This window comes from Microchirus variegatus (genome assembly GCF_963457635.1).
Source record: "Microchirus variegatus genome assembly, chromosome: 14".
Taxonomy (NCBI): domain Eukaryota; kingdom Metazoa; phylum Chordata; class Actinopteri; order Pleuronectiformes; family Soleidae; genus Microchirus; species Microchirus variegatus.
The window spans coordinates 9,465,034-9,487,625 of NC_139815.1; the positions used below are offsets into that span (position 1 = coordinate 9,465,034).

Here is a 22,592-nt window from a genome sequence, read left to right on the forward strand (position 1 = left end):
TTATCTAAATTGTATGTTCATATGTTGGTGTATTTCTTTCCGGACACTGTGCACAGAGGCGTGCTTGTATGTCATCGTTGTTGGTGCTTTTTGAGTTTTTAGTTTCTTTGAGATGGCTGTCCATTACCATACACATTTCAATTCAAAAGTCTTTTTTTAAAATGTGTAGGTTTTCTCTTATTTAACCCATTGCATATATCTGATACCTGACTGTGATTTTACAGTGAGGTCCTTCACATCTTATTTTTTTTATTGTATTTGATGTATTCATTGCATTTTCATCAAATCTATGAGAGGTCAGCAGCAACAGAAGTCACATGATTTGCCCTGTTTTTTTTTTTTTTACCAATATCTTCAATGGCAGTGAAATTCCAGCAGTTTCTTTTCCAGTTGTGTTGGGTCTTCATCTCATCATCATAACACTGGACATTTTGGTTGAACGTACTGTATGTGCACATCACAGTGTTCTCAGTATCACACTTTTTACTTGTAATTGGCCTCACTGTCATGTCTTTTAAGTGGAGCCCTGAATGCTCACCTGTAACCTCTGTGGTAAGTACACATTTAAAACTTTCATTCAGGTGGGGTGAACAATTATATTTCCATAACCTGCACACAATATTGATCACGTTCCAATCCACAGAAGTATGATTTGTCAATATATATAACTACAGTATGTGGCTGTGCACTGTACAGAGTTATTACGACTGCTGCCTCTGCTGCTCTTATAGATCCACATTGCCCACAAATGATTTGACGCCCCCTATCCAATTCTGTTACTCGGTGAGTTGCAATGCATGGGTTTTAAGTAATCGTTTAAACGGACAGTCCTCTCAAATTTGACTATGCTCTTCTCAAATTTTTTTCAATGTCATTATTGCATATTGTGCCTTACCACTTCCCCTTGTCCTGAAATTTACCGTCAAACACAAAGTAACAGTTTGTGGATATTAGACATTTATGCAAACTTTACCGGTAAATGTGATCTGTTAATGTGCGGTGGAGGTCGGTCAGAATTATTCATGGCTGTCAAATCTCTTGGTACCTCCAGGAATTTAAGGCGAATAAGAAAGTGCCAGAGAGGATGGGAGCGACTGCAACAGCAACGGATGACTAAGACTCCCTCGCACAAATCGCTGGACACTAACGGGGGGCTGAAGATGGAGTGCATGTTCAAGCTCAACTCCTACAAGATGGTCTATGTGTGCAAGTCCGAAGACTACATGTACAGGCGCACAGCACTCACACGGGCCCACCAGGTAAGAAGACGGCTTATCAGCGTTATTTCTGCTCCTAAATTGGTTTTAAACTCCACACTTAAGCCCCAATATGACTGGAACTGTGCACAGTCCGGCCAATTTCATTGTATTAAGACGGCATATTTGATCTCCACCAGAGGTTTGTGTTTTCACCGGACAGAATTGGATGAAACTTTCAGGAAATGTCCGCAATGAGACCAGGAACAAGTGATTAAATAACATTTTGGGCGTGAACAATAGACTCTGCGTGTCGGCAGGGTGTAGTTTGTAGGCACTGAGCTGCCTTGGTGGAGGTCTGCGCTCTCCTAGTGCTTTTCTAGTTCGATACGGTTTTACATAATGATTACATGCGATTATTGACACTTAATGTTTATTGTTATTATTTATCCTTTATTATTAACACTTAGATTACATTTAATTATAATTATACTTCATTATAAATTATATTTGCAAAAAGTGTGTTCGCAAAAGCAAAGGAATTTACTTTAAAGTCAGATTTTAACACAGATTTGGACAATCTCATTTAATTGTAAAAATTAATAATCTATACTTATTGGCTTGAAATGTTAATTGCTGACAAATAATTGTGAATTGTGATAATTTTTCCTTTTCCCCTCTTCTTACTGTGTAGATTACTGATGGAAAGCTTTGTTTTTCAGATGTACAAGACATTGACAGTCAGATGAAATCAAGCCAAAATCTTTAGATATAATAATAATTATAATTATGCTTAATTATAAAGTGTATTAGCAAAAGTAATTGACTTTAAAAAGTGAATTATTGGTTGAAATAGGCAATAAACTTAAATCATTTTCAGCCTTTTTTAATAATAATCACTCTAATGATATTGGGTGTTTTTTAGTTTTTTTTTCTTTGTCTCACTTTTAGTCGGTACTTAAAATGTATTTGGTCTTTCCAAATGTGGTACTGGTACTGCTTAATATAGAGTTTTGTCTCTGATCTACTTTACAAATGTGAGTTTTATAAACAAAGTTCCACGTTTCATGTTTTAACTGTGTGAGACTGATGAGAAATTATGAGAAAACTCCCAACAGAACTCTTAAAGTCAAAAACATGTCCAGATGACGTCTCCCGTCATCAGGCTAATATGTTTGTGTGTTGCCGTTGAATGACCCCGAATGGAAAAAGCAGATTTTCTGTTGACGTATTCATTTGACTCTGTCCCAGTGGCTCAGCGGTGTTCTCCTTGATGTCTTTTTCAGTCCCAAGAATGGGTGAACCCGCGTCTGCATGGACGCTTTCAGGCGTGGCTGGACGCTTGGGCCAAAGAGCATGTGACCAGTGACATGGCTGCCAACAGCCGCAAGTGGCTGATGGGAGATGGACAAGACGACCTGTTGCCCTGCACCACCTCCTGCTGCCCAGAGATCCTACACTATCTCAAGGTGAACAGGTACCGGGTCAAGTACAGGACATAGTAGTCCCTCTGCTCTAAAGATCAGCAAACTGCTCGGGTTGATTTTTAAATGATTCTGTAGCGTTATGTGGATTTTCTCTGGATTTAGTTGCCAAAATCTTTTTCAGGCTGTCAGTCCCCAGTTCCCCACCTTGTGGAACCACGTGAGACATTATTCAGGAACTGTCTTAACTTTCAAGCGTACAAATGTTTGCAGCTTATGTGAAATAGAGGTGACGCAGGTTTGGTTTTTGTCCCAGTGACAACAGCTCCTTTTGAATCATTTCACAATTTTAACTAAAACATTTAAGCAAGCAAAAACTCAAAAATGTTCAAAACTGCCTCGTCATTTCACAGGACGTCAAAACAAACGACCTCAGCTCGTCTCTTTAGGTAGCAACAGTAAAGTACCCGTTACCTCAGTTTCAGTGTACATGGCCTCGGAGCTTTATACAGCTTCCAGCTGTAAACTTATATATCCTGTGAATGTTTTCTTTCTTAGCGGTGAAGATGCAGCACTGCACCATACGTATACATGAATAAATAATAAATAAAATGTGTCTGGCAACTGCTGGGTAGATGCTTAGAGCGGGTGCAAACACCAGCAGTGTGTATTAAGTATAATTTATGACCACACAAATGTTTTGTATAAATGTGATGTTTATATCTAGATATTATTAATATTTTTTCTATTATTATTTTTATTTTTAAATCAAAAACAAAATCAAGTTTTTGTGTAATTAACAGATGCACAGTATCAATCTTTAGCGACAGAATGCAGAGACGTTAATAAAGAAGATGGTAAATTTGAACGGTAATACTTTATAATAACTACGCGCTATTAGCATTAGTTATGCATTAATAAATATTTAATTCATCATTTATAACGCATGAATACCCATTAGTATGTAGTTTATAAACGTAGTTATAAATGTTTTACTCAAATGTCCAAATAGCTGCTGCACTCGAGCAGCCAATCAGCATCCAACAAACCAGCTCTTTGAACTGTGTTTATAACCTACATACTAATGAGTACTCATGTGTTATAAATGATGAATTCAATATTTATTAATGCTTAACTAATGCTGATAGTGTGTACTTATTATAAAGTGTTACCATTTGAACTGTTTTTTTACCAAATGATCTTACAGACCTTGTGGTCTGATGTCATTCTCGTGTTGTCGTTGTTGAGTCTCTGCATTTGACTTTTTCCAAACCCTCCTCAGTATCACTCAAATGTTTTTACGCTGATTGAATGTAGCTGAGCAGCAAGTTCTTCTCCTGAAATTACACTTTATGTCCTAGTTTCTGACGTCTCAACAGTATCGTAACCTTTTTTATTTTCTTCTATTCAAACTTTACCAAATGCTATGATCGGACGTGAGAGGTGTGTTTAGTTTTTATGTGCAGTGTTGATGACAAACACTGACAGATGTGTAGTAGGTTTATGAGTGAATGTCGTCCATGCGACTCATGTACAGTTTAACGAGTTTAAACAGTACAAACAAGCAATAATTCCTTCAGTCGCACTTCATTACCTAATTAAAGCTGTCGGTTTGTGTTTCCTTCTGAAATACACATGTGAATGTTGTTTTCCCTTAAAGGAGGGAGGTCAACTGTTCTTTTTCTGTATATATATATATATATATGTGTGTGTGCATGTGTATGTATACATATGTGTATATGTGTATATATATACACATATGTATGTATAATGTATATATGAGTATATGTATATGTGTGTGCACGTATATATATTTATTTGCATATATGTGTATATATATATATATATATATACACGCATGTATGTGTATACGTATGCATGTATGTGTAAACGTATGCATTCGTATGCCTATGTGTATACTATGCATACGTATGTGTGCGTATGCATATATACATATATATATATATATATATATGCACATATACATATATATATATATATATATGCACATATACATATATATATATATATATATATATATATGCACATATACATATATATATATATATATATATATATATATATATATATATATATATATATATATATATATATATATATATATATATATATATATATATATACATATATATATATATATACATATATGTATATTGTAGTTGAGGTGAAGTGGGCAGATATCCATCACACTACTGTGTGATACGAAATGCCTTTCTTTTAACATGAAACGTGAAGGTTTTAGTCCAGAAACTCGGACTAGCAACATGTCGTCCTTCAAAATTCACCTGCATTTAAAGCATTTAGATTCAGCTGTAGACAATCCTGGAGCACTTTTTTTATTTTTGTAACTGTGCCGTGTTTGTTACTGAATCCCATAAGAAGTCCAGTGAGTCGAGCTGGTTGTACATAAAGACATCGTTTGTACCGCATTCCTTTTGTCTTTTCTCTTGCTTTTTTTTTTGATGTTGTACCTGTGTACGTGTTAGTATGGTGTTTTACATTAAACTATTATCTGAATAGAAACAAACGTGGTTTTGATCACTTCTTTTTTCACTGCTGCTGATGTGTTTACATGCAGGTCTTTCACTAAATGCTGTCAGTTTTGTAACTAATAAAATGACAACAAGCACAAGTGGGGTAGACATCTTAAAAGGCAAATATTTAATTCCAGGTTTTGAGTCAAATATCTGAAAATGTTTATTTATGTCACACAAACACTGATTTACTTCCCTGAATGGTTGTTTGTGATTTTTTTATTGATTTTTTTAATCTTAAACTGACATTGTGTTAATGATGGAGACCTTAAATTAATTTAGTTTCTATGTAGAATTGATTGGAGGTTACCTTTTGTTTTCTGGGGTAAAGGGAATTACAAATGCAAAAAAACATGTATACAAATATCCAGCTGAAGTTGTAATTTAATGAAGGTGCATAATGCTGAATGTCAGAACTAATTATTTGAGATTTGTATGTGTAGATTTCTCACACTAGAGACATGGAGTTAATGTGTTGGACTTGCTATGCACGTATGTAGGTCCTTGTGCACGTCACATCGCCAGCTCCAATAATCTGAAAGAAAAAATGGAGAGAGAACAAAAATGAATTACCAAGATCATCCTGCCACCATGTTTTACAGAAGCTGCAGTGGTCAACAAAAACAGAAACTGTAGGATAATCATCATATCATTTTTTTATAAATGAATATAAATAAATCCTCAAATATGAGTACTGCATCGCCACACATCATCATCATATCCAGATAATAGAGTTTAGGCATCTGGCACATGGTACAAGGGAGGCATGAAGTGGATGAAACATCAACACCGTGATCACTGATCACTGAGGGGCCACACGGTTGGCGTAGTGGTTAGCGATCTTGTCTTTGCAGCAAGAAGACCCTGGTAATAATGTGATCCACTCACGCTGTTGCCACCAGAGAGGAGAGAGTTGGAAAAATGTCCATACATGGTATTTTTGGGCCTGTTTTTGGAATACTTGTGTGACAAAAACTCACGTTACTTTAAATATGTTTTGTTATGTTCATATCTCAAAGTGTACAACTACAGTGTGTTGGGGGGTTTTTTTGTTTTGTTTTTTTAAAAAACAACTTTTTGTTCTTCATTTTAAATTGTTAATACACCATTTTAACATGCAGTCAATTGTAAATAACTTCCAGATTCCAAAAAATGGCCATAAGCACTTACTCACAGGACATTTTCAGGCCCTTTATGGTTAAAATCAGCAACAACAACAACAACAAAAAGTCCATACACATTTTGATGGTGAGGTGTTAAAGGGTTAAATCAGGATATGCATTTGCATTTAGGGCTGTGCAGAATGTCACCTGTATTTGGGGCCTGTTATCTCATTTTATTCATGCACTCACTGTCATGATTGGTTTGAGCAACAGTTCAAGAATGAATTGGCTGCAGTAGATGAGATGTTTGTTTATGGGTGCAGTCAAAAGTGTTGCTTGAAATATGACACAAATGACTTCTTCGCACACAGAATCAGAGACAGGCAGCCTTTTCCCTCCGTCACTCACCTTGTCAAATAATTGACTAATTGCTGAATTCATATTCTATAAAAGCATTTTTTTTCATATACGTGCAGGAAATTCACACTATGAAAAGAAGAGCAGTGATGTGTATGAGCTTTAACGTCATTGCATTGACATTGTGACATGAAATAATTAGTCTGAGCTATGTTCTACAGTATGTCAGTGATTATAGAAACACTCATTATGTCTGTCATTGACTGTTGTGTGCAGCCTCTGACCTCAGTCGCACAGATCTCTGGGGCATGACTTCCTCAGTCTGTATCTCATCGTAACCCAGTCTAATCTAAACATCTCTATAATTCATTAGTTTGGGCTGAATATGAAGGACTTATGTCAAAATCATAATATCTGAGCTCTTCCTTCACCAGAATCAAGATGTTTTCTTTGAAACGTTGTGTGTTTCTTATATCCCAATCCCATGTGTGACTCAGATTACAGCCCATCACTCCGCAGACGTGCACTCCCTTATCTTGAATAAAAACAGATTTGGTTCAAGTCAAAGCTTTTGTTCTGTGCTTGAAAACCAACACGTAGTCCAAATTACAGCCGCACTGAAACGTTTCCCTGATTGCCTTTGCAGAGGTTAGTCACAGCAAAGAGGACTTTGTCATCAAAGCCAAAATGGATTCAGCTTTGTTGTCCATCTGGCCAATAAATCCAAGCCCGTTAAATCCCAGATGTTTACAGGAAAAACAGTGCAGTGTGAGTGGTCTTGATTTGCCAGGAACTGCAGGCCGAAGTGTCTCTGATGGATGCAAGATCGTGATACGCCGTGTGGAATGTAGAGTCTAACAGCAAACGTATGTGAGTGAGAATGAATCCCTGTATTCTTTTGAAATCTCAAGGTGCTGCTGCAGACTTTACCAAAACATTATTTACTCTATACACTCAATATACTGTTTGTCATGAAACCAGGTCAACACCAAGTGACCAAGAATAACAAACCTCGCCTCCATTTCAGGATTTTAAATATGAAGAGACGTGTTTATCCACTCCCTCAGTTGGCAAAGGAAGGATAGACATATTATGGCAATGATGGGAGTTCACAGCATTCTTGGGAACTACACAGTATTTTGGAAAAATATTGACAAGATCATTAAACATTTTCACATCTGCTGTCACCACCCAGTTATGGCTTTTTTAACATCAATCTAGTTTTAGGGCCTGTTTCTGCCTGCATTCTGTCAGTCTGACTAATCATTCTTGTCTTTGACTACACAAACTGTTCTCTTAATGTCTTCTTTATTCAACAATCTCAAAAGCTGTAACCTTCGCAGTTGTGTCACCTTTCTTTTGGGAGAACTGCTTATTTGTCACATTTTGTCAATCGAATAATCAATGAAGTCTTGCTGCTACACTAGAAATAAAAGTGTTAAGTAGAACCATATAAGGTTCTTCGGCTTGTCCTCATAGGAGAACCCTTTTTGGCTCCAGGTAGAACCTTTTTTTTACCCCTTTTGGAGGGTTCCACCAAGAACCCTTTTAAACCCCTTTATTCAGGAAGGGGGTTTTAAAGGGTTCTCTGGATCAAAATGGTTCTCACTGGAACTATTAGTGTTACCAAGAACCCTTGAAAAACCCTTTCTTTGGGAAAGGGTTTTTCAGATGCAAATAGTTCCAGGTAGAACCTCAGCCCTGGTAGAAGAACCCTTTTGGAACCCTTATTTCTAAGAGTGTAGTAAAAACAAATCGTTTTGTGGTGATGCAAGACAACCAGCAGAGCCAAAAAAAAAAAGTCTCAAGACCCAGATGAAACACATCAATAACCTGGACCAAAACCTAGTTCACGCCCTGGTTTACATACCGGTATCAGCAGATATTGATATTAAAATGTATTATCGGATATTGGCAAACCTATCAAGATCCGCCGATATGACTGATGACTAAAACAATAGACTGAAAAAGCTGCTTCCTCCTAGCGCCTTCTACAGCTATTTTTTTTTTTGTAATGCTAATTTATTTTGCTCAAGAAAGCTATTTTCTATCCACCTCTGCTGTGACATACACTGGATCCTAACCTGGTTGTAAGTAAGCAATTTATTGAAAACTGCATTTAAACTCAAACAGGCTGTTCAAAAGTTTAAGAGCCTTAAAAGGTCTCATTGTCCATTCAATTTATTTTGTTTCTTGCTCCTGTTTCTTCTTTTAGCATTTTTGAAGCTCTACTAATTACAATCCACCAGCGCAAAATGTGAATACTTTTCCCCTGATCTTAAGATTTTGTTCAGGAATGTATGTATGTTAATATAAAATATGTTGATTTCACTACAGAAGATTCTTAATAAACTCATATATATCTATATCTGTTATATATCGCCAAAAAGTGAAATGCTAATCACCAAGGAAGCAACTTATTATCGTAAAAATCATTCTGCCAATAATGTTTATTGAATAATCAATTAGTTGTCCATAATATGTTGGAAATTGTGTCAAATATTGATAGATGTTTGAAAAATGAGCAGTTGGATTTTATGACTGTCACACAGAGCTAGACAAGCTAGCTCCTTATGCTAACTTGAAACGGCTGCAGCCTGTAGTTTCATATTTTCCATACAGATATGAAGTGTTGGATGTTTTAATCTTCTCAAATCAGTACATTTCCTTCTTCAGATGAGGCTTCACTGGTGTGGCAGAACTCAAGTTGATGATTGTACCTTTAGTGAATCTCTTAATTGTTTTCTTGTTTGGCAAAATACTAATAACAGAAAGTGACACATTTGGAAAATACGGACACCGCCAAATTTGACAACTGGTCAAACTTTCATCCAAACATCTGCTCATTGATCTGCAGAGAAATCTGGGATGAAAACAAACATCTTTCAGCTCGGGTCGATGGGAGGAGAGTGTTGTGAAAGAACCTTTTCTAAGACAAACAACAGGGAAATACAGTTTCCGAGGTGTCAGAGTTATTCTTTCTGGGTTCACTTGAGGCTTTGAGTCTTCAGTCCACCTGCATGTGTCTGTCATCACGTTTCTAGATAAAACCATAGACTGTAAGTTACCACTCACCAGTATGAGTTCATCTCCTATGAGTTCTCTGCTCCAGAAGGTCTTTGGGCCGTCGCCGCACAAAAGAGTCTGTTTGCAGTAAATCTTGTTCTCCGTTTCCCACGTGGCCAAGCTCTACGGAAAAGCAGCACTTTAATGAGATTTCCTGCATTTACTGTCCGGACTCACCTGACCGAGTGGTAGACGAGGGATCAATGAGGAGAGTTTATGTTTTTTTTCTGACATCAGTCTTTGAAGGATGCATTTTAATCCACATCCAGGTAATCCCTGAGATGACAAGTTTCTGTACAAGAAATTGAAACTGCTTCAATCAAATTATGAGAACAGAAAAGCACTCGGAGAGCGCAAACCTCTGCCAAGGCAGCTCAGTGCCTACAAAATACACCCTGCCGGCACACCTGGGCCAGACAGCGAGTGTTGTAACCAGTGATAACGTCTACGGATCACGGCCAAAATGTAATCACTTGTTCCTGGTTGTCCCATTGTGGACATTTCCTGAAACTGCCATCCAAATCCATCTGTGACTTTTCGAGTTATGTTGCTAACTAACAGACAAACAAACAAACTCCGGCGAAAACATAACCTCTTTGGCCGAGATACTCATGCAGCTGAATAGTTTGACAGTTTTTCTGTCTTTCACGTGTTACGGCACATTTGATTATTTCAAAATGAAAATGCAGATTTGTGCGCGTCACATGAAATTACCTTACACTTTCTGCGGTCCACGGTCTCCTCAGTAAACTCCTCACCAATGAGGAAGTCAATCTCCATGGTGCGGACTGTGGTGGAGGTCTTGATGTGGAACTGTTCACCGTTCTGTCTGATCTCCACATGGGGCCTGGACGCTGCAGCCCCCGCTATCGTCCTCAGCACTGAGTTCACGCCTGAAGACAAGAATAGTTAATAGTAAATAAATGAAAGCAAAAGACAGATGAGGATTCTGAGTTCTTAGAGACGTCTCGATAACAACTTTTTCTTGTTCGATTCTGATATCACCACCACCTTGAGTATCTGCTGATACTGATATCAGACTGAATGTGTTCACATGCATGCACATCCAATTTTAGTCGGACTAAGACAATAATTTGGTTTGCTTAAACACATAGTCTGACTAAAATCGTACTAACACACCTGGATAATGCGATTCATAGTCTGATTATTCCTGCATGTATGCACTTAGTTGGACTGGAGTCAGACTTTGACTCAGAAGTAGGACTCGACATATAAACTGTTCCCAGAAATCAAATGTGTCACATCTTTTTTTAATTATTAAGCTGATTAACATCCCACTTGTGCTGATGCTTTTACCAGCTAGCCACAACCAACCATTTCATAAACATAATGTATAATAAAACAGTCTGTGCTTATGTACAGAAATAAACAGCCAACACTTGTTTTTACATTCTGAGCTTCGAGATGCATTCATGTGAAATTTTGGGATTTTGGATTATCTAATCCAGTGATTTCAGTGACAGATACTGAATATCAACATCCTACTTCCTAAGATCAGGGGTCTCAAACTCAAATGATCTGGGGGCCACTGAGTGTCTAGTTTGGTCAGTAGGGGGCCGACCGTCAAGGGAAAAAAGTCAAACTATTTGAGAAAGTGATATAAATAAATAAAAGTGTTTTTTATATTAGGGAACACATATTGACCATTAACTAGGTGCTTACTAACATGTATATAAGTAGCATACTAGCCCTTTATTAGTAAACATTAAACACATATTAACACCTTATGTAGAAAAAAAATCTTAATTCATGTCGTAATAGAGGTAGAATAAGGTTCTGCAGAATAAGGTGTTAATACGTGCTTAATGAGTACTAATAAAGGGCTAGTATGCAACTTATATATGTTAGTACGTACCTAGTTAATGGTGAATATATGTTCCCTAATCTAAAGTGTTACTGTGTTTTGATATGGACAATACATAGCTCACAATATAAACCTATTCGTGATCCGATATGACGAAACTGATCTTAAGTGTTGGAGTCGATTGCGGGCCACAAGTTTGAGTCCTCTGCCTTAGATAGATAATATAGATAAAAACTGTTTTTGTTCGACATATGTTTTCTTTTGCATCAAAGCAGCTCCGTTTGCAATGTTACATAAGCTCAAGAGATAATTAAGCATAAATACAGTTTTGTCAGGAGACGATTACAGTACAAAGGATCCGCCTGTAGCTGCAGGTGAGGCCGTAATCAGCAGAAATGATGTACGACGAGGTGACGAGAGAGAGGAATGCTGCTGCTGTTTGCTTTGATTGGCTCTGGGATACACTGTGCCAGATGATGTCCTACAAATGACTTGGAAAAAAACGGTCAACCCCTTCACATGTGCGCCACCACCCACACTCACAAGGTGCAATCAGGGCACGCACAACAAGTTTGAATTTGATGTCTCCGCCTCCTTTTCTTATTAAAACCAGTTGTGTGATATTGTGTAAGCGGTGAGCTTCAAGAGCTAAATGTGTCACATAAACTCTACATCCACATGTACAAGACAGGAGGAGAACATGAGTAAAATCAACCCTCTCAATTATATGATGATACTTATACATGATTATAATTAGCAGTTGTAGTAGCTGCAAGAACATGGAAGAAGCAGAAAGAAGAAGACGATGATTAATATAATGTGATTACGAATGACTGGTTCCTTTAAACAAGCACCAGATGTTCATTCTGTTTCTATGTGACATCATCTACTGACTTCATAGTGCTACTGACCATGTGATCATCTTTTCTTTCGTCCTGTTAGATGCAGATACAGTTGCTCTCGATGCTTTTGAAGTTCACTGTAGTTCACTGACATTCATGATGTCATTGACTTTGTGACTTCTCTCCATCACAGGACTTCATTCGATCATTAATATAAGCTGTGGGTTGTAATGTCTTTTTATCTTTGATTTTTAAAGGTCCAGTGTGTAAAATTAGGTTAATTTCTTCATGGGTACAATCACCTGCACTGTAAAAAATAAAACTCAAAATTTCAAGGCAACTTGCTGCATTCAATTTTTTAGTTTACAGTCCAACAAAAGTTTTTAAAAATTAAATCAACTAATATTATTTTCTTAGACAAACTTGTAAGTTAGAGTTGTACCAACTCAAAATTTAGGTTGTGCCAATCCCAGCTGACATAGGGTGAAAGGTGGGATACACCCTGGTAACCAGCACAACTAAATGCCTGAGCCTAACCTTAACCCAAACCTAATTCTAACATCAACCCTAAAACCAAAGTATTGATTAACCCTCAAAAAGCTCTTTAACGTTGTGAGGATCAGAAGAAAAAAAAGAAAGTCCTGACAAAGATGGATAGGTTTGGATCAATATGTGTCCTCTCCATCTAACACACACGCACACACACACACACACACACACACACACACACACACGCACACACGCACACACACACACACACACACACACACACTCACACACAGTGTAATCAAAACCCTACATCTGACATATTGTGATTGAACTCTTCTCACTTGCCTCTTATTGCTTTGGCAGGGGAAGAAAAATCATCAACTTTCAGATGTTGAAAAAACAAAACAAACTTCATCCTCCCATGTCACTTACATTTCATGTTTTCATACAAACTTGTGTCGTCACACAGTTACAATGATGCAGTGGATTGTTGGAAACATAGTTTGAATTAATTCAAATGCTAGTGTGCTATTATTATAATAATAATAATAATAATAATAATAACACAACATTGTCCCATTTGTGTCAGAATTGTTTTAGCAGTGTTTACTTTTGAAAATCAAAAATCTATTCACTTAGTAATGTGTGCATCTCTGCCATGGTGGTCTACAGTGCAAATAACAGACCTGTGGTAATGTTCACTCTCAGGATCACACATAAAATAAAGATCAGATAGTCCTCACCCAGTGCCCTGAGCAACTCGTCGAAATTCTCGCTGCTTTTCATTTTCCAGGTGCCACTAAAATTGGGCATTTTTTCCGGCGAGGTGTTGTCAGCGTCTCCCTGCTGCTGTTGCTGCTGCTGCTGTGGCTGCTGTCTGGTGTCTCCTCTGCTGCCTTTATTCTGGCTCTTTGTCTCCTTCTGTCTGTCCCTACACTCCCTCCTCTCTCCTCCTCTCCTCTCTTCCTCTCTCATCTCCTCCCTGCATGTGTGCTATGATCCCAGACCAAACCCCCTCCTGCCTCCTCTCCCACACACACATGCTCCTGGTGATTTATTGTCATTACAGATTTCCTTTAATGATGCCACTAAATTGTGTTTTGGTTGGGGGGTCCTCCATGTCTCATCTCTGACTGGAGTTTGTGGAACTTAATGGTGCACGTGTCGCACATTTCCCAGCAGCCTCTACATCTCCTTTTATATGGAGGCTTTAGGACCTTGTATTTAACGGTTGCCTCACCCTGAAATATATCTTCTCATTCACAATCCTGTCATGTATTTCTGTTGTGATTCACCCGCGTTAAGAGATTTCTGCCTCCAGGCTAAGGCAATGGAGGTAAATAAAACTTGTGGTGAACATTAAAAAGCTTTTTTTATTATTATTTTCCCAGAGTCAGAGAGATTGGTAACACTCAGCAGAATGAGTATTTTATTAACCCCAGAACACTATCGCTCAAATTCAAAACACCATCACTGACGCCGGGTGATTTTTACCCGAGATAATAAAATACACCCAATAAAAAAGTACTTATATATATATAATATATCAAAACATGACAATACATGACACATTTGAGTAGTGTTCTTTTATTTTAAACTGTGTCATGTCTAACAAAATGAAAGAAAATCATCATGAGGGGACCATATAAAAATGCTCCAAAATTACTGGAAAATTAGGAATTTGGGAACAAAAAATTTCTAAAAAAAACAAAACAATGAAGATGAAAACTTGGTTGTCATGAAAATCACATAAATGTATTTGCTCGCTTTGGTGTTCTAGGGTTAATCAGTGTAAGAAAACGATGATCTCTAGCCTCAAAATGACACGTGAACACTGTAAAAAAAAAAAAAAAAGTTGAGAAAACTCAAAATTTCAAGGCAACTTGATGAAATACATTTTTGAGTTTACAGCCCAACAATAGATCTTGAGTTTTTAAAAAAGTTCCATCAACTAATATTATTTTGTTAGACAAACTTGAAAGTTAGAGTTGGCTAACTAATCTTGTTCAGATAATGTAAAAAATTTATTAAAAAATAAAATGTTGAATTTTGAGTTGGCACAACTCTAACTTACAAGTTTGTCTAACAAAATAATATTAGTTGATTGAACTTTTGTTGGGCTGTAAACTCAAAAATTGATTGCATCAAGTTGCCTTGGAATTTTGAGTTTTCTTTTTTTTTTTCAGTGAATGTATTACTTTTTAAAACTAACATGTAAAACTAGAAATCTATTTTTTAAAGAACTTCATTTCAATGCAATGTTTGATGTCAAGTGGGTTGATCGATGAGCCATCTCAGCTTTGGTTCCTGTGGCTTATTTGTGAGCGTCAGGGGAATAAATCCACTGCAGTTTAGTATAGTGCAGGTCAAATGTTTGTCCCTGTGGACGTTAATCTGACCGTGCTGAATTCTAAAAAAAAAAAACACATTATTGTGTGTTTGAAATGAGAGGAGGAACAAACAGTTTTAGACCATGAGAATCCTTTTAAACTCCCGTCTTGTTATGTTGCGTGGATCAAAGACAGACTGTGGAAGTTGCAAAGTAAAACTTGCTCTTCAAATTTCAAAGATTACGCAACTGTGTTTTTTCGGTCTAATTCTCACGTCGCACCTCTGAATGTGTAAATCTTCCCTCCTTTTATTTTGAAAACACACACACACACATCTACCACTATTACATCCCCTGAGAAATGGGAGGCCCTTCCTCAAACCTCGGCCAAGTCAGATTTGTTCCCGCTCGGACAGGCCCTCATCAGTCTTTCTGACAAAATGCCTTCCAGACACTGCTTGATAATTAATGTATAGAGCAGAGCAGGGAGCACTCTGTCATCCCACCAGGAAGTGTCAGCTCAAAGAGGGCCTCTGTCGGCTTCAGCAGACCTCAATGTTTGCTTTATTCATCAGTACATTTGTCTGTTGGTGTTCGGGAGGTTCCATTTCCAAAATAAAGTGACCATTGAGTATAAGGATATAAAGATTAGATTGAAGGAGTTAGAGTTGTAGGATTATTGTCTGCTGCCCTCTGCTGCTGTGTTTATGAATATGTTATCATGTTGAAAATTAGGAACAGTTGTGTTTTTATTACACAACACTCTGTTTCTCATATACACTACCGGTCAAAAGTTTGGGGTCACTTAGAAATGTCCTTATTTTTGAAGGAAAAGCTCTTTTTTCAATGAAAACAACATTAAATTAATCAGAAATACACTCTATACATTGTTAATGTGGTAAACGACTATTCTAGCTGCAAACGTCTGGTTTTTAATGGAATATGTACATAGGTGTATAGAGGCCCATTTCCAGTGTTCTAATGGTACATTGTGTTTGCTAATCGCGTTAGAAGGCTATTGGATGATTAGAAAACCCTTGTGCAATGATGTTAGCACAGCTGAAAACAGTTTTGCTGGTTCTTTGACGAAAGCAAAATTATTCTTTTCTAATATATATATTATTATTATTATTTCTAATCTTGCCAATGTCTTGGCTATATTTTCTATTCGTTTTTGCAACTCTTTTGATGAATAAAAGTGTGACTTTTAATGGAAAACAAAAAACATTGTAAGTATTGCAAGTATTAGGCTTGTTGACTACAAAGATTTCATTCTCAACCACAGTTGTGATTTGATTTGAAAGGACATCTGCTATTCCAATGTTCAGTCATAGTAAATGACAAACACAAAGTAGAGCTCACTGTAGGTTTAACAGCAGACGTCGTGTTTTATTGTCAAAGCGGATAAAGACACTGTGTAATTTACATGTCGTCATGTACATTCACTGTCACTCAGTATTACAATATCAAGTGAATCAACATGATATTCTGGAGTGTTCAGGTAGTGCTGATAACTTTGTAACATATATATATATATACACAATTTAAGTGGTCATTGTTCGACCTTATGGCTTCATCTGCTTTCAAATTTAGGAGTAAAACATCCCCATACCACATTTTTCTTTATGTAGGACACAACATCGAACAACACGTGATTAGCAATAATAAAGATGACCGGGAATAACTCTTAAAATGACAAATTGAAATCGCTTACATCCCCAAAAATACTCTAAAACGGACACAAACTGCATGAGACACAATAATCAGTTTTTCAGGTGAAACAAATGAAAAACATAGTAAGCACACGTTTGTGGTCAGAATATTCACATGATTTACAGGATATATATACATATATATTATACACAATCATATTTTTCTTAGAAACGTTCGCATTATTGCACTCGACAGCTATCACAGTAGTGAATGAAGCAACATGGTTTCTGCTTCACCTTTGCCTCACAGCTTTTAACTGGGAGCACGATGAAAAGCTCCTGAAAATTACCCGTTCACATAATCAGTCATTTATTAACCAGCTTCATTACTGCGATATATTCAGCAAACAAGACGGTAAATTAGTATGTGAAATAGATTCTGATCAACTGTTGCACTGAATGTTTAATGTCTTGGAAAAATCATTTAGTTTAGACTTCTGGGGAAAGAATGGACAAATAAATCCACAACATAAAAACTGCCATTGATTACAGAAAATCCAAGTTTCCTCTCATGTAGATTCAGCCTTTTAAAAGATTAGTTCTGAATTCAGGAAGTGACACAGCAGCCACTTAGGTGAGTGTGGGGGAGAGATTTGTTAAACAACAATCTAGAGAACTAATCCTACAATGTTGCATCAATGTGTCTGCATATCCAGTGTTAAAACAATACTGACATCTCAGTTTACATTCATACTAAAAAGCAACCTTCCCAGCTACTGTGGCCTTCACATTCCAGATAGATTTTTTTTTTTTTTTTTTAAAGCGATCAAACACTTGTGTATGAAAGAGTATCATTTGATTTCTGCCAATAAACCATTCTAATGGCACTTTTCTATTTTACAGGTCTAGCACCACTCGGCTCTACTTGACTCGCCTCAACTCTTTTTGGTATCAGGCATGTCATTTTTCCATTATTAGTACTTCCTGCATGACCGGAGCGCAGACTCCGTCTAACACAATCACTGATCTAAAATATTGATGATTCGGCTCACGATAGCCGGCTTTCATCAGTGTTGTTGCTAAATACGCCAGACGCCTCTGTTAAATCTTGAGATTTTACAAATGTCCTTGCTAAATGTTGGAGATTAGTATTTTTCCGGATTGTTAAAGTCTGTTTAAATACACTTCATTGTTCACTTTGATTCTTGTGTCAGACATCGCAATCGCATTTTAGTATCAGCTCGCTTGGAACCTCACCAGAGCAGGTAGCTAAAAAAAAGTACCTGATACCAGGTACTATCCTGAATGGAAAAGCAAAAACACTGAGCAGAATCCTGCTAGAAATGTATAGTAAAAACTACCATAGATGCTACACAGTAGACCTTTAATGATCAGGTATTTCAGTTGCGTTATTGTAAGTGAAGCCATGGCCCTGGTGGCCGACTGCAGTATAGGTCATGCACCCGACTCCTCCATATTAAGATGGGGATGAAAGTTCAAGTGCGGATCATCCGTCATGTCAGTTAAATCTAATGAAACTGCTGTATGTTCAAGTGTTCCTCGGGGATTGGCAATGTAAGCTTTAAATAAAATAGATCATTCATCAAGACAAATAATTAGATAAAAATCATATCACAATAAATCTCACAGCAGAGTAGTGGCTACCACTGTTGCCTCACAGCAAGAAGGTTTTCTCCGTGTAGCATGTTGTGGTAAATGGGACAAGACTCTTAATTGACCGTAGGTGTGAATGAGAGGTGATGGTTGCCGTATGGACTGGTGACCTGTGCAGGTTGTACCCCGCGTTTTGCCCTTTTGTGTATCTCTTGTTGCCCTAAAAATAAAAAGAATAACGGTAATAAAACAGGAAGCTGAAGTTTGTATCACTTTGTAAATCTTTCTCTCCTCCACAACAAAGTACCCAGAGAAAAGCAGAGGTTTTGCTCCGAGAAAAACTGGAGCTATTGGTCCATTTCTGCCTCAGTCAGCGAGTTCAGGTGTTGCTTTGGTGAAATTCTTCATTTAGATTTACCTAAGTTACACAACAATAGCTCCTGTATCCTGTGAGCTGGTTACACATCATGGTGTCAACACGCAGCTATATAGTTTATATCCTGATATGGCATTATTTTGTAATGACATCAGTGTTAACATGAACATATGTATGGCGTCAATATATTTAAACCCAAGTGTTCATTATTTCTGCCAAGTTATGTTTTGATTAGTTATTTGACTCTAAAAACAAGGTCGTACATAAAAATCAACAGCTGTGACTGATGTTGTGATGACAGTTAATTTGCCATTTTGTTCCCTCAGACTTTCACTGGAAGTCTACTTCAGCACTGAGGGTTAAGATTACACGTGGTCCATCTGTTGTACCTTTTACCAGTGTCTCGAGTCCACCAGCTCTGGTCGCAAACTCAGTTTTTTTAGCGACTCGTAACCAACCACCATGACGATGGCAGTGGGTGTGGATGAAATGATACGTGCCGACAGTCCTTTAGTCAGTCCCCAGAAGCCCTCCTCTTTGATCAGCTGCCTGAACGTCTCGATGACTGAAGTCCTGCCTTCAACCTGAACAAAAACACACAGACAGTTTGTGTTCTGGAACAATGTTTAACCACAAAACATTATCAAAGTATGTTTGAACTTTTATTTTCACAGTTGTATAAATATTACTCTGTGGTGACATTCCCACGAAGCAGCAGCTAAACATGACGGCTTCATATACAGCAGCACTATGGCTGAAAACACCAAGAAGTGTCCATGAAAACTATGACCAGAGAGCAGACCCCGTCTGACACAGTCACTGAACTAAAATGTGGCAGAACTGGTTGTGATTCAGGCTCACAGTCGCTGGCTTTAAGCAGTGCTGTCGCTAAATACACCAGACTCCTCTGTTGAATATTGAGAATATTTTTTAACTGATCTACAGTTTGGCATTGTTCTGTTATGACATGATGAGTTACCTGTATTCTGGCTCGAACCACATCCATTGGGTTTGTTACTGTGGAGGCAGTAGCAGCAGCCAAAGGTCCAGCCATGCCTTGGAGAATCAGATGAGGGCAGTCACTGGGAGCCAGTATCGAGAGTTGCTCTATAGGACACAACAAATGTAGAGGAATACAGATGCTGCATTAGAGGCATGTCAGATAACACAGTTACCAAATCCTCATTAACATTTAAGGAAGGTTTCCACCTCGGGTTGCACAATATAGAACATTATTGTTTGCTAAAGTTTGCTAATATACATATATAGCAAAAAATACAGATGTTGCAAAGAGTGCTTGAACTGCTTTAGGTGTGGATTGTTCCATGGAATAGTTTTGTTTGGCCAAGAACTTACCATAAACGTAGATAATTGTTCTTGTTTTATGATCTTATAATTTGCAGTATGGCACACTTTAATAAAGCATCTTAAATTAATTTTTATTTTTAATAGAATTATGTTATTAGAATGAAAATAATGCATCAATATTGTGTTTTCAGTGACAGCATGGGGTAACCTTTGGTTGGGTCTATGGCAGTAGTAAATCCAAAGCAGAGAGACATTAATGCCATATACCTAATAGCTTGTGCTCGCATAATAGAATGTCTCCCCTGTTAGTGGCTAAGGTTTGGGTACAACTGTAGCTCTTTTACTATCCACATGGAAAGTTAGAATTCACTTTAACTACTGATTTACTAAAGCAGTGGAAACAGATTAACAGGTCATGACAAAACACTAGCAAACAGACTTTGGTGAAAATATAAATATGTGCAGTTCTTTGTTGTGTATCACATAAACATACTTTTCAGTTACGTACCAGCATAAAAATGATAGAAAGGCCACCAGACAGCGCTGTTTGGGATGTAGGTGAGTAAAGAAGCAAAATATCCTCTGTAGAAACCCCGGAAACCATCAGCAGCAAAGATCTGAGCCATAATGTTTCTGGTTAGGCCAAACACTTTTTTGGGCTTTTTGCCGTCTGTGTCAGAACTGATTCTAAAGCGTGCGAGGTGCTCTCCTTGGCCCTGCATCATCAGCTGCTGAGAGACCACATCAATGGGAACTGTGATGCTCTGAGCTACCAAGGAGGCTGAGCCCCCCGCCACCAGTGACTTCACTGTATTGTCCTTGGTATACTGGGACACATACTTCCTCACCAGTTCGTAGGTGGTTATGTAAGCCTGGCCTGAGATGAGCGTGAAAGAATTGACCATGAAGCCACGGTACAGGCCCCGGACACCTTCTGTGCGTAGGATTTTGAAGAAAGCATCAAAAGTGCCGTTGTAGAGCGATTTGCCCCTCTGCACCTGCAGCCGAGTGCGGATAAGTGTTGCCGGATAAACAGTGGCACGGATGGTCATTGTCATGAACACCCCGAAAGAGTAGAACTTCCTCTTGTCAAGGTCCTCCCACTCGATGATCTGGATGTTCCGTTTCTGCTGCATTCTGCCAGCTGTAGGTGTCCCCTCATCAGACTGGGTCCTGCCTGTCACCATGAAAAACAACAGTGTTTCACAAATATACTACATAAAACTGTATTTAAACGTCATGCAGCACATGGGATACCCTATGCAGCAGGAGACATACAGACTCACAAATATAAATACACTGACTGAAACACACGCACACAACTGCATTTTCTAGGGAAATAAATGTATTCTAATTATTCTAATTATTTTTATCAATATCATCCTCTTCACATTCATATCCACTCACACTTGTCTAAATTAGCAATTATAACAACTGCCTATATTTATGTCAGCGAGAGTAGCTTTTCTGTCAACACAACAGTGACGTAGCTCCTCACCACAGTTTGTACTTGACACCAGTGACAACATCGGTCAAAGGACACAGTGTACCCGAGCTGATATGCGAGGTCACCAGATAGCTACTGAAACACCTACGTTTAAGCCAATAATAACACATATTAAGTCCTAATAATGTAAACTACCACACACGCAGCTGTTAAATGAAACATCCTGGTTCGAACCTGCTGGATACGTCAGTGTCATGTGTTAGCAAGGCAGTCAACTAGCTCTAAGTTAACATGGTGTTAGCACATACGTACCGAATCAGACAGATGTTAGTTCAGAATTAAGTCCTTGATTCCAATCCTGGCTTCAAACATCATTTCAAGAGCAGATTCAAAACATTCCGTTCAAATTAATTACGTTTAGTAGGTTTTAGACTTTGCTTTTTCTTTTAAGTTAGCTTCCTTCTAGCTAGTGAGCTGTCAGATGTCTTCCTGTTCCCTTTCAAACGCTATGCCGCTGAAGCAACCAATGACACACGTGCTGCATTCATGGCCAAACAGAAATTATGATAATAAATATCCCTCCAACAAAACGTATTAAAAAACATCCATGGTTAAAATAGGATATCATATGAGAAACAAATACACTACACAAAACACGTTATTCTCCATTGTTGGCCATGCTACGCTAGTTTAATTCAACTGACTTGTGAATCAGTTGAATTAAACTAGCGTTATAAGTTATTGCTATAAGATGGAAGCAAATCAAATAAGCATCTGGCGAGACTTTTTGATTAGCAAGGGGGCTAATCACGATTGTTATAATGTGTAAACCATTGCTATAAGATGGAAGCAAATAAAATAATCATCTGGTGGGACCTTTTTGATTAGCAAGGGGGCTAATCGCGTTTGTTATAATGTTTGAACCACTGGTGTTATATTGCTTCCCAACTTCCCAAACTTGCTGAACGCAGCACAGCTTCTACTTCAGTTTGTGTCACGCTTTCATCTC

General features: G+C 37.8%; 2 protein-coding genes across 2 annotated transcripts; both read right to left on the bottom strand.

Annotated features, from left to right (window-relative positions):
* Positions 1–5,513: 5,513 nt before the first annotated feature.
* On the bottom strand, positions 5,514–13,708 carry LOC310936395 (cellular retinoic acid-binding protein 1-like). Its single transcript, XM_083900456.1, has 4 exons — positions 13,601–13,708; positions 10,416–10,594; positions 9,711–9,824; positions 5,514–5,710 (listed from the first exon to the last, which is right to left on the bottom strand). The coding sequence occupies exons 1-4, from the start codon at positions 13,668–13,670 to the stop codon at positions 5,660–5,662; spliced, it is 414 nt and encodes a 137-aa protein (XP_083756582.1). The 5' UTR covers positions 13,671–13,708; the 3' UTR covers positions 5,514–5,659.
* A 5,512-nt stretch (positions 13,709–19,220) lies between these two features.
* On the bottom strand, positions 19,221–21,281 carry slc25a44b (solute carrier family 25 member 44b; the record flags this gene model as incomplete). Its single annotated transcript, XM_083900785.1, has 3 exons — positions 20,645–21,281; positions 19,808–19,935; positions 19,221–19,412 (listed from the first exon to the last, which is right to left on the bottom strand). The coding sequence occupies exons 1-3, from the start codon at positions 21,270–21,272 to the stop codon at positions 19,221–19,223; spliced, it is 948 nt and encodes a 315-aa protein (XP_083756911.1). The 5' UTR covers positions 21,273–21,281.
* Positions 21,282–22,592: the final 1,311 nt, after the last annotated feature.